The 12732-nt window shown below is 50.1% G+C and overlaps 1 protein-coding gene across 2 annotated transcripts in view; it reads right to left on the minus strand.

Annotated features, from left to right (window-relative positions):
- The window catches only part of LOC139235659 (rab11 family-interacting protein 5-like), a 137714-nt gene that overhangs the window by 60635 nt on the left and 64347 nt on the right, over positions 1-12732 (minus strand). For both annotated transcript variants that reach the window (XM_070866710.1, XM_070866707.1), the window contains exon 2: positions 2458-2930. In XM_070866710.1, coding sequence (XP_070722811.1) covers positions 2458-2930 — 473 coding nt within the window. The remainder of the gene's footprint in view (positions 1-2457; positions 2931-12732) is intronic.

The raw sequence follows: 12732 nt of genomic DNA on the forward strand, positions 1-12732 counted from the left end.
TACTTTGATGAGAATGAAGAACTCGTCATCATGTGCCTCAGTCAATGTGTGCTCAGGATATCCAGTAACTCCTGCTGGGAATTGCACATGTGGATGCCACAGGAAAACAGGATCTCTCTCTCGCTCTCTCTCGGCTGAGAATAGGTCCCGTGATCGAACAATCCAGCAACACCCTGGCCCCGTGGAAGGGCACTGGCGAGATATATTCCGCGCACAGCTGGCAGAGCGAGTCAGCTCCGATAACTGCCAGTCCAGGTGTAATGTTGGTGCAGGGCTTGGCGGAGAAGCCACCGCATTCTCAGGATACTCAGGATGGTGTGCAGAAACGTAGAGAGAGAAAAGAAGGTAAATACATAAGAAATAGGAGCAGGAGTAGGCCATACGCAGGCCCCTTGAGCCTGCTCCGCCTTTAAGAGAAGTAACGGCAGGGATTGTGGATGTATTGGTTGTAATCTACCAAAATTCCCTGGATTCTAGGGAGGTCTCAGCAGATTGGAAAACAGCAAATGTAACTCCCCTATTTAAAAAAGGAGGCAGACAAAAAGCAGGAAACTATAGACTAGTTAGCCCAACATCTGTGGTTGCGAAAATGTTGGGGTCCATTATTAAAGAAGCAGTAGCACGACATTTGGAAAAGCAAAACTCAGTCAGGCAGAGTCAGCATGGATTTATGAAGGGGAAGTCATGTTTGACAAATTTGCTGGAATTCTTTGAGGATGTAACGAACAGGGTGGATAAAGGGGAACCGGTGGATGTGGTGTATTTGGACTTCCAGAAAGCATTTGACAAAGTGCCACATAAAAGGTTACTGCACAAGATAAAAATTCACAGGGTTGGGGTAATATATTAGCATGGATAGAGCATTGGCTAACTAACAGAATACCAAAAGTCAGAATAAATGATTCATTCTCTGGTTGGCAATCAGTAACTGGTGGGGTGCCGCAGGGATCAGTGCTGGGACCCCAACTATTTACAATCTATATTTACGACTTGGAAGAAGGGACTGAGTGTAACGTAGCCAAGTTTGCTGATGATACAAAGATGGGAGGAAAAGCAATGTGTGAGGAGGACACAAAAAATCTGCAAAAGGATATAGACAGGCTAAGTGAGTGGGCAAAAATTTGGCAGATGGATTATAATGTTGGAACGTGTGAGGTCATGCACTTTGGCAGAAAAAAAAAATCAACGAGCAAGGTATTATTTAAATGGAGAAAGATTGCAAAGTGCCGCAGTACAGTGGGACCTGGGGGTACTTGTGCCTGAAATACAAAAGGATAGTATGCAGGTACAGCAAGTGATCAGGAAGGACAATACAGTTATACAGGGTATTGATGAGGCCACACCTGGAATACTGCATACAGTTTTGGTTTCCTTATTTAGGAAAGAATATACTTGCTTTGGAGGCAGTTCAGAGAAGGTTCTATAGGTTCCGGAGATAAGGAAAGGTTGAGGAGGTTGGGCCTCTACTCATTGGAGTTCAGAAGAATGAGAGGTGATCTTATTGAAATGTATAAGATTATGAGGGGGCTTGACAAGGTGGATGCAGAGAGGATGTTTCCACTGATGGGGGAGACTAGAACTAGGGGACTAATCTTAGAATAAGGGGCCGCCCATTTAAAACTGAGATGAGGAGGAATTTCTTCTCAGTGGGTTGTAAATCTGTGGAATTCACTGCCTCAGAGAGCTGTGGAAGCTGGGACATTGAATATATTTAAGACAGACAGACAGAGATATATAGTTTCTTAACCGACAAAAGGGAATAAGGGGTTATGGGGAATGGGCAGGGAAGTGGATCTGAATCCATGATCAAATCAGCCAATCTGAGAGAGAGGGAGCTTTACTCTGTAACTAACCCCGTGCTGTACCTGCCCTGGGAGTGTTTGATGGGACAGTGTAGAGGGAGCTTTACTCTGTATCTAACCCCGTGCTGTACCTGCCCTGGGAGTGTTTGATGGGACAGTGTAGAGGGAGCTTCACTCTGTATCTAACCCCGTGCTGTACCTACCCTGGGAGTGTTTGATGGGACAGTGTGGAGGGAGCTTTACTCTGTATCTAACCCCGTGCTGTACCTGCCCTGGGAGTGTTTGATGGGACAGTGTAGAGGGAGCTTTACTCTGTATCTAACCCCATGCTGTACCTGCCCTGGGAGTGTTTGATGGGACAGTGTAGAGGGAGCTTCACTCTGTATCTAACCCAGGCTGTACCTGCCCTGGGAGTGTTTGATGGGACAGTGTAGAGGGAGCTTTACTCTGTATCTAACCCCATGCTGCACGTGCCCTGGGAGTGTTTGATGGGACAGTGTAGAGGGAGCTTTACTCTGTATCTAACCCCGTGCTGTACCTGCCCAATAATGCAAATTACCAACAACAGTACCAGAGAGGGAAAGTCTTTGATCCCCCAGCACTAATATGCCCGACCCTGATGAGCACCAGAGCACCAGAACGCAGGTGACCTTACTTGTTTTATTGATCAGCAGAGGCGGGAAGCCAGTCGGAGTTTTGGGGGTTTGAGGAGGCGATACGGTCAGGGCCCCAGTGCTGCTGCCGATGCTCTCCATGGACTTCATGCTGTGCTGGGAGCAGAGGGAGGTGTTGGACTTGGTCAGTGATGACTTGTGGAGCCTGGGCTTGGAGAAGAAACCCTTTTTGGGCTTCTTCTCCGGCGTCTCCCGCTCGCCGAACTCCTCGTCGCTATAGATCTGGCCCACGCTGCTGGGCACGATGGCTGAGGCTGACTCGGCCATGAGGCCGTCGTGCTTCTTCCGGCCTTTCATCTTGTCCTTCAGCTTGCCCAGGGCCGAGCGCTGCTTCTCCCGGGAGGACAGGTCAAACATGCTAGCCGTCAGGTTGTTGCGCACGAACTGCACGCTGATCTGGATCTCGCCCCGCGGCTTCTCCGGCTGGCCGGGCTTCGAGCACAGCTTGTACCACCTGAGGACAAAGAAGAAGAAAAAGAAGATGGAGGAGGACGTGAGGGATTAAAACACCAGCGCGGGAAATGGGCGGGACCAGAGTGTCACACCGGATAATATCCAGAAGTGACGTTTACCGAAACCAACCCCCCATCCCCATCTGCTTTTCCACAGAGTGTCAAGTCGTTGGAGAAATACCACCAACAATGTCTCCGCAAGATCCTACAATACCGTCGGGAGGACAAACGCACCACCATTAACGTCCTCAACCAGGCCAACATCCCCAGCATCGAAGCACTGACCACACTTGATCAGCTTCGCTGGGCAGGCCACATCGTCCGCATGCCAGACACGAGACTCCCAAAGCAAGCGCTCTACTCGGAACTCCTTCATGACAAACAAGCCAAAGGTGGGCAGCGAAAATGTTACAAGGACACCCTCAAAGCCTCCCTGATAAAGTGCAACATACCCACCGACACCTGGGAGTCCCTGGCCAAAGACCGCCCTAAGTGGAGGAAGTGCATCCGGGAGGGCGCTGAGCACCTCGAGTCTCATCACTGAGAGCATGCAGAAACCAAGCGCAGGCAGCGGAAGGAGCGTGCGGCAAACCAGACTCCCCACCCACCCTTTTCTCCAACCACTGTCTGTCCCACCTGTGACAGAGACTGTGGCTCTCATATCGGATTGTTCAGCCACCTAAGGACATGTTAAGGAAGCAAGTCTTCCTCGATTCAAAGGGATTGCCGATGATGATGATGGTCAGCCGTGGTCTCCCTCACGCCTCGGAGTCGGAAGGTCATGGGTTCATGTCCCACTCCAGATATTTTGCCGAGGGAGTGCTGCACTGTCGGAGGTGCCGTCTTGCGGATGAGACATTGATCAGGCAGACATAACAGATCCTAAATTATCTTGTTTTAGGTGTTGGTTGAGGGATAACTATTGGCCCCAGGACACCGGGGATAACTCCCATGGCTCTTCTTCGAAATAGTGGCCATGGGATCTCGGTTTAATGTCTCATCCGAAAGATGCACCTCCGACAGTGCAGCGCTCCCTCAGCACTGCACTGGATTGTCAGCCTACTTATGGGTTCAAGTGCGTGGAGTGGGACTTGAACCAACGACCTTCTATGTCAGGGGCGAGTGCGTTACCCAGAGTGCAGCCCCAGCTGACACCCAACAGGCATTAAGCAGATAGCTGTACCATACAGGGTCAGGTCTCTGGACTAGGAAGGAGACTCCATCGCCTGACCACCATCGAGGGTGCCAGTTAATTCAATAAATCTGCAATAAAGCGCTAGTATCAGTAATGGTGACCATGAAACTACTCAATTATCGTTAAAAACCCATCTTATTCACCAACGTCCTTTAAGAACATAAGAAATAGGAACAGGAGTAGGCCATACGGCCCCTCGAGCCTGCTCCGCCATTTAATACGATCATGGCTGATCCGATCATGGACTCAGGTCCACTTCCCCGCCCGCTCCCCATAACCCCTTATCGGTTAAGAAACTGTCTATGTCTGTCTTAAATTTATTCAATCCCAGCCTCCACAGCTCTGAGGCAGCGAATTCCACAGATTTACAACCCTCCGAGAAGAAATTTCTCCTCATCTCAGTTTTAAATGGGCGACCCCTTATTCTAAGATTATGCCCTCTAGTTCTCGTCTCCTCCATCAGTGGAAACAACCTCTCTGCATCCACCTTGTCAAGCTCCCTCATAATCTTATACGTTTCGATAAGATCACCTCTCATTCTTCTGAATTCCAATGAGTAGAGGCCCAACCTACTCAGCCTTTCCTCATAAAAGTCAACCCCCTCAACCCTGGAATCAACCTAGTGAACTTTCTCTGAACTGCCTCCAAAGCAAGTGTATCCTTTCGTAAATATGAAAACCAAAACTGCACACAGTATTCCAGGTGTAGCCTCAACAAAATCCTGTATAGCTGCAGCAAGACTTCCCTGCTTTTATACTCCATCCCCTTTGCAATAAAGGCCAAGATTCCATTTAGGGAAGGAAATCTGCCATCCTTACCCGGTTTGGTCTGTATGTGACTCCAGACATGGGAACACCACCACCTCCACGCTCCCCTCCAAGTCACACACCACCCCGACTTGGAAATATATCGGCCGTTCCTTTATCATCGTTGGGTCAAAATCCTGGAACTCCCTCCCTAACAGCACTGAGGCAGCACCTTCACCACACGGACTGCAGCGGTTCAAGAAGGCAGCTCACCACCACCTTCTCACGGGGCGATTAGGGATGGGCAATAAATGCCGGCCTTGCCAGCAATGGTCACATCCTGGAATGAATTTTAAAAAAAAGCAGGACTGGGTTCTGCCGAGATGCACTCCACAGTTGAATTGCTGGCACTCACGATGAGCACTGGTACAAGGTACACACGGGTCACTGCGCCGATGGCATTGCTCCTCAAGCAATGGTCAGGGACCTCAGGGGGGGATCGGAGGGGGCTGCGTACGGACTTTGCATCCGGTCTATTTCAGCTTTTTGTTTACTTTCTTCAGAAGAAACTTGATCCGTGCGGAGATGGCAAGAGAAATCAGGAACGTTGGAACTCTCAAAATAAACAGAGCCTGCTAGGAGCCAGCACAGTGCAGTGCAAGCACTCTGCTTTTCTTACGGACTCTCCACGTCTTATTCCGTGTTGGGGTCACCAGAGGTGATCTCGCTCGCGCTCTCAGTGTGCCGCACAGAATTACACAGATGTTGGCACGAGAGCAGAGAGACGGAACACAAGCCCCGCACAGAATCTGTGCTGCAAACCTCTGGTGAGATGCCCCCGAGCCCAGCCAAACAGGACGTCAACATTCCTGCACAGACCCTGGTTAGCATTTCAAACTGCAGCCAGGCCTCCTTTCAACTACACAGAATTTTGCAGCACAGAGACAGGCCGTTCGGCCAGACGGGTCTGTTCCGGCGATTATCCTCCACCACCAAATCCAGGCTGAAACCTTCCGCCTGCTTTTTTAGGACATTTACTCGCGAGCACAACCCAAAGGTTTCCTGACCAGCAGTTCGTAGGTATTCATTCAACTCACACCAGTACAGCTTCCAATCACAGCCCAGGTACTCCAACCTCACGCCAGTACATCCCCAGCCTATAGAAATTGACGTACCCCACACTAGTACATCCCCAGCCTATAGAAATTCACGTACCCCACACTAATACATCCCCAGCCTATAGAAATTGACGTACCCCACACTAATACATCCCCAGCCTATAGAAATTGACGTACCCCACGCCAGTACATCCCCAGCCTATAGAAATTGACGTACCCCACGCCAGTACATCCCCAGCCTATAGAAATTCACGTACCCCACGCCAGTACATCCCCAGCCTATAGAAATTCACGTACCCCACGCCAGTACATCCCCAGCCTATAGAAATTCATGTACCCCACACTAGAACACTCTCCCACCACAGCCCAAATACTCATGTATCTCACACTAGTGATTGCATTGGAGAGGGTACAGAGGAGATTTACGAGGATGTTGCCTGGACTGGAGAATTTTGGCGATGAGGAAAGATTGGATAGGCTGGGGTTGTTTTCTTTGGAACAGAGGAGGCTGAGGGAAGACCTGATTGAGGTGTATAAAATTATGAGGCGCCTGGATAGAGTGGATAGAATAGGCCCTATTTCCCTTAGCAGATGGGTCAACAACTAGATTTAAAGTAATTAGTAGGTTTAGAAGGGATTGAAGGCAAAATGTCTTCACCCAGAGGGTGGTGGCAGTCTGGAACTCACTGCCTGAAAGGGTGGTAGAGGCAGAAACCCTCATCACATGTACACAGTACGTGGATGTGCACTTGAAGTGCTGTAACCTACAGACCCCGAGCTGGAAAGTGGGATTAGATTGGGTAGATCTTGATCGGCCGGCGTGCACACAATGGGCCGAAATGGCCTCCTTCAGTGCTGTAAATTTCTGTGATTCTAGCCCACACCCCAGCCAACAGTCCAGACGTGTTCATATACCGTCATCCTAGATTAATACATCCTGACCCCAGCTGTACCCCTTGTGACTCCAACACTAATATCCTGATGCCAGACAACCCAGTATCCATCTTTTTTAACTGCCCCCTCTGAATTTTCTATCCACGTATTTGGAGGTTATTGACTCCCGGTGACTTGAGTTCCAGTGGTGAGGCCTACCATCCGCCCCCCCACCAGGCCCTGCGTGGTATTGGCTGTGGCCAGGGTCAGGCAGAGATAAGGGCCTTGCAACCAACACTGCTCCTCTCCTTACTTAGTACCCCCAACACACGTCCCACTGGGGGTCACCGCACAGTGCTCAGGAGAGCGATGAAGAGGAGGCCCGGTCGTCACCGGTGCATGGAGGCTCGGAGGGAAGGCTCGCGCGTGAGGTAGGCCCAAACCGGTTTTGTAGCTGGTGGCGAGGAGGTCAGCCTAGAGGGTAGGCCGCAGTTGGGGGGATGGGCGATGGCCAGTGGGCCCTTGTAGCACGGTTTAAGGGGTAGGTAGAGTATTTTGGGGGGGTGGGGGCGGTGGAGATTAAATGGGAGAGAAAGGTGGAAGATGGCGGCAGATGGTCAGGAGAGGGTTTGTTCGGGGAGAGCTCCCTGGGGAGCTGCTATCCCATACACCATCTTGAATTAGGAGTCATATACAGTAGGTAACCAGAGTGACCAAATTCTATGACTGTGTTGGCCACAAAAACAGAACGGGCCTCTTCCCCTGCTGCGGTGAGTGAACCTCTTTCTCCTCCAGCACGTGGTAAGCACAATGGCTGTGACCACTCTGACCTCTCCTACTTCCACTCTGAACACCAGGGGATCACGACTTTCCCAATGCCTGCCCCCAGCCAAAACCTCGGATCACCTACCATGTCACTGAAGGCCACTACTCAGCGCCGAGCTTAAGGTCCGCATCTCGCCGTAGGCAACTAGGCCCATACAGCAGAGTCTGGTCTTCAGTCGTCTTGGATCCCCTTGCCATTGGACTAAGACTTTACTCAACTAAACCTGTGCATTAGCCGCTGTGCAGCGGCTACCCCACGTTAACATAGAAAATAGGTGCAGCAGTAGGCCATTCGGCCCTTCGAGCCTGCACCACCATTCAATATGATCATGGTTGATCATGCAACCTCAGTACTCCATTCCTGCTTTCTCTCCATACCCCTTGATCCCTTTAGCCGTAAGGGCCACATCTAATTCTCTTTTGAATATATCCAATGAACTGGCTTCAACAACCTGTAGAGAATTCCACAGGTTCACAATTCTGAGTGAAGAAGTTTCTCCTCATCTCGGTCCTAAATGGCTTACCCCTTATCCTTAGACTGTGACCCCTGGTTCTAGACTCCCCCAACATCGGGAACATTCTTCCTGTATCTAACTGCATCTCAGGTAATGTTGGCAATCTACATGGTCGCCCTCGCTGCCATGCTCCACCTGGCACAGAACTAAACTACGCAGCCAGTGGGAATCTGTTCAACCTTCGCCATCTCCAGGCCAGGTCCAAGACCACCCCAAGCTCGGTCGTCGAGCTACAGTACGTGGGCGACGCCTGCGTGTGCGCACATTCAGAGGCCGAACTCCAAGTCATAGTGAACGTATTTACTGAAGCGCACGAAAACATGGGCCTTACACTAAACATCCGTAAGACAAAGGTCCTCCACCAACCTGACACCGCTGCACAGCACTTCCCCCCGGTCATCAAGATCCACGGCACGGCCCTGGACAACGTGGACCATTTCCCATACCTCGGGAGCCTCTTATCAACAAGAGCAGACATTGACGACGAGATTCAACACTGCCTCCAGTGCAGCCTTCGGCCGCCTGAGGATAATAATGTTTGAAGACCAGGCCCTCAAATCTACCACCAAGCTCATGGTCTACAGGGTTGCAGTAATACCCGCCCTCCTGTATGGCTCAGAAATATGGACCATGTACAGTAGACACCTCAAGTCGCTGGAGAAATACCACCAACGATGTCTCCGCAAGATCCTGCAAATCCCCTGGGAGGACAGACGCAGCAACATTAGCGTCCTCGATCAGGCCAACATCCCCAGCATTGAAGCACTGACCACACTCGATCAGCTCCGCTGGGCAGGCCACATTGTTCGCATGCCAGGCACAAGACTCCCAAGGTAAGCGCTCTACTCAGAACTCCTTCACAGCAAACGAGCCAAAGGTGGGCAGAGGAAATGTTCCAGGGACACCCTCAAAGCCTCCCTGATAAAGTGCAACATCCCCACCGACACCTGGGAGTCCCTGGCCAAGGACCGCCCTAAGTGGAGGAAGTGCATCCGGGAGGGCGCTGAGCACCTCGAGTCTCATCGCCTAGAGCATACAGAAAACAAGCGCAGGTAGCGGAAGGAGCGTGCGGCAAACTAGACTCTCCACCCACCCTTTCCTTCAACCACTGTCTGTCCCACCTGTGACAGGGACTGTGGTTCTCGTATTGGACTGTTCAGCCACCCAAGGACTCATTTTTAGAGTGGAAGCAAGTCTTCCTCGATTCCGAGGGACTGCCCATGATGACATGGTCCCCCCCTCACCTCAAAACCCCCACCCAGCTCTTTCCCTCCAAAGCACCACTGTCACCATCTTCCCCTTTCCCCGATATTAACATCCATTCCCCCTTTTACTCTCATCCATTCTGTCCTTCCCCCTCGGTTTCATTGCCTGCCTAATCTTTCCCTTCAATAGCACTCCTACTCACGTCCTACTGCTCGTGGAGTGGCTCGGTACAGCTGTATACTGCGGGAATCAAGTCCTGCTCACACAAGAATTCTAGCCTGCAATGTACTGTATATCATGGCAGGAGTCACTCCATGTGCAGCGGACTCTGAGGGGCCCAAACTGGACAGAATTTTGCCAGTGATTATCTTCTCAAAAGCTGGCAGTTAGCACAGAGACAGACGGCACCTCTAACAATGCAGCACTCCCTCGGTATTGCAGTGGGGGACGGGCCGAGAATAGGTGTCCCAGTCCGAGAGACTGTGTCCCACTCCAGGGACTTGAGCACATAAAGCATGCCAACGCTCCAGTGCCGTGCTGAGGGAGCGCCGCACTGTCGGAGATGCCATCTTCCGGATGAGACGTTAAACCGAGGCCTTGTCCTCCCTCTCAGCTGGATGTAAATGATCCCACGGCCACTATTTTGCAAAAGAGCAGGGGAATTCTCCCCGGTGTCCTGAACCAATATTTATCACTCATCACTCGAACAGTTCTAGTCATTATCATATTACTATTTGTGGGAGCTTGCTGTGCGCAAATTGACTGCTGCGTTTCCTACATTACAACAGCGACTACACTCCAAAAGTACTTCATTGGCTGTAAAGCGCTTTGGGACTTTAGTCCAGAGGTCATAAAAGGCGCTATATAAATATATTTGTTTTTAAAGAGTGGGGCCTGCACCCAAAATCTTCTGACTCAGAAAGAGGGCTATGAACAGAGCCAAGCTGACACGAGGGAGACATTCATCTGTGACATGCAAATCTATCCAGAGTTCAATACTGCTCCCTTGGGGAAGTTATTTTAATCCCCCACCTGCTGGACAGGGAACAAGATTCAGCGACTGGAACAATGAGTGATCCCTCTCTAACCTCCAATACCTCGCTCCATTTTATTGATACCACTATGGCCAATGCACCTCAGTACCTTCCGCTCTGGTCCTACAAGTTCTAAATACCCTATTCAAGACCGAGATCGCTAAATCTTTGGACTCTTGGGGTTTAGACAGGTTAGATGCAGGAAGAATGTTCCCAATGTTGGGGAAGTCCAGAACCAGGGGTCACAGTCTAAGGATAAGGGGTAAGCCATTTAGGACCGAGATGAGGAGAAACTTCTTCACCCAGAGAGTGGTGAACCTGTGGAATTCTCTACCACAGAAAGTTGTTGAGGCCAATTCACTAAATATATTCAAAAAGGAGTCAGATGTAGTCCTTACTACTAGGGGGATCAAGGGGTATGGTGAGAAAGCAGGAATGGGGTACTGAAGTTGCACGTTCAGCCATGAACTCATTGAATGGCGGTGCAGGCTCGAAGGGCCGAATGGCCTACTCCTGCACCTATTTTCTATGTTTCTATGAATCAAGGGATCTGGCAGGAAAGTGGAGTTGAGGTCGAAGATCAGCCACGATTGAATGACGGGTCTGGCTCGAGGTGCCACAAGGCCTATTCCTGCTCCTAATCCTTATGTTATGTTCCCTGGCCTATACACTCTTCCTCCTCTCTGTATCCTCACCATTGAAATCAAGACTCATTGCACCGTCCCCTACCCTTACTCCTAGATCACCAGACTGTGAATCTCCCCCTCTGCCCTTTCCTCTTTCAACCTACAGGCTTCAAGCGTGGATTCAGTGGGTAGTATTCACTCACCTCTGAGTCAGAAGGTCGTGGGTTCAAGGCACGCTATAGGAACTTAAGCACATAAATCTAGGCTGACACTCAGTGCAATGCTGAGGAGCGCTGCACTGTCAGAGGTATTGTCTTTTGGAGAAGTTAAACCGGGGCCCCGTCTGCTCTCTCAGGTGGACGTAAAAGATCCCATGGCGCTATTTTGAAGAAGAGCAGGGCAGTTCTCCCCAGTGTCCTGGCCAATATTTATTCCACAATCAACATTATCTGGTCATAAAAGCAGAGAAGTCCTGCTACAACTATACAGGGTATTGGTGAGGCCACACCTGGAGTACTGCGTACAGTTTTGGTCTCGGATTTAAGGAAGGATATGCTTGTATTGGAGGCCATTCAGAGAAGGTTCACTAGGTCAATTCCGGAGAGGAGGGTTGACTTATGAGGAAAGGTCAAGTAGGTTGGGCCTATACACGTTGGAGTTCAGAAGAATGAGGTGTGATCTTATCAAAACGTATAAGATAATGAGGGTGTTCGATAAGGTGGATGCAGAGAGGATGTTTCCACTCATAGGGGAAACTAAAACTAGGGCACATAGTCTCAGAATAAGGGGCTGCCCATTTAAAACTGAAGATGAGAAATTTCTTCTCTCAAAGGGTTGTAAAATCTGTGGAATTCTTTGTCCCAGAGAGCTGTGGAAGCGGGGACATTGAATATATTTAAGAGACAGATTTTTGAGCGATCAGGGAGTAAAGGGTTATGGGGAGCGGGCAGGGAAGTGGATCTGAGTCCATTGATCAGATCAGCCATGATCTTATTAAATGGCGGAGCAGGCTCGAGGGGCCGAATGGCCGACTCCTGCTCCTATTTCTTATGCTATCAGCACATTGCTGATTGTGGGAGCTTGCTGTGCGCACGTTGGCTGCTGCGTTTCCCACATTACAACAGTGACCACACTCCAAAAGTACTTAATTGGCTGGAATGCAATTTGAGACATCTGGTGGAGATGAAAGACGCTATACAAGTGCAAGTTTTTCATTTTTGGTGGCACCAATGTCTCGAGTTCTCTCCTCTTGCAATGTGTGCCTGCTACCGTCACCTGGGCTTCTCAATGATCACAATAAACGTCAAGAAACCAGCAGCCAATGGGTTAATGCAGCAATTATCGGCCCGTCTCCCGCCCTGTCCCTGATGCACAGACAGTAATTGGTGTGAAGCTCATTAACTCCCTTCAGTGACCTCTGCTTGCAACAGTAGGGTTTTGCCAGGACGGAGTTCAAACAGATATTCCGACTTCCTGTTGCTGCAAGAGTCCTCGAGTGCTGGACCACTTTTTCGGTATTTTTTTTAAACAAATAAAATATCTCCTGCTGGGATTATGCCACAATTTATATAAAAATGTAAGCAAAACTGACTCAGCTGTTTGCAGCAACAGAGGAAGTTTTTTTAGATTCATTCACAGGATGTGGGCGTCATCGGCAAGGCCGGCA

Source organism: Pristiophorus japonicus, chromosome 2, assembly GCF_044704955.1.
Source record: "Pristiophorus japonicus isolate sPriJap1 chromosome 2, sPriJap1.hap1, whole genome shotgun sequence".
Classification (NCBI taxonomy): domain Eukaryota; kingdom Metazoa; phylum Chordata; class Chondrichthyes; family Pristiophoridae; genus Pristiophorus; species Pristiophorus japonicus.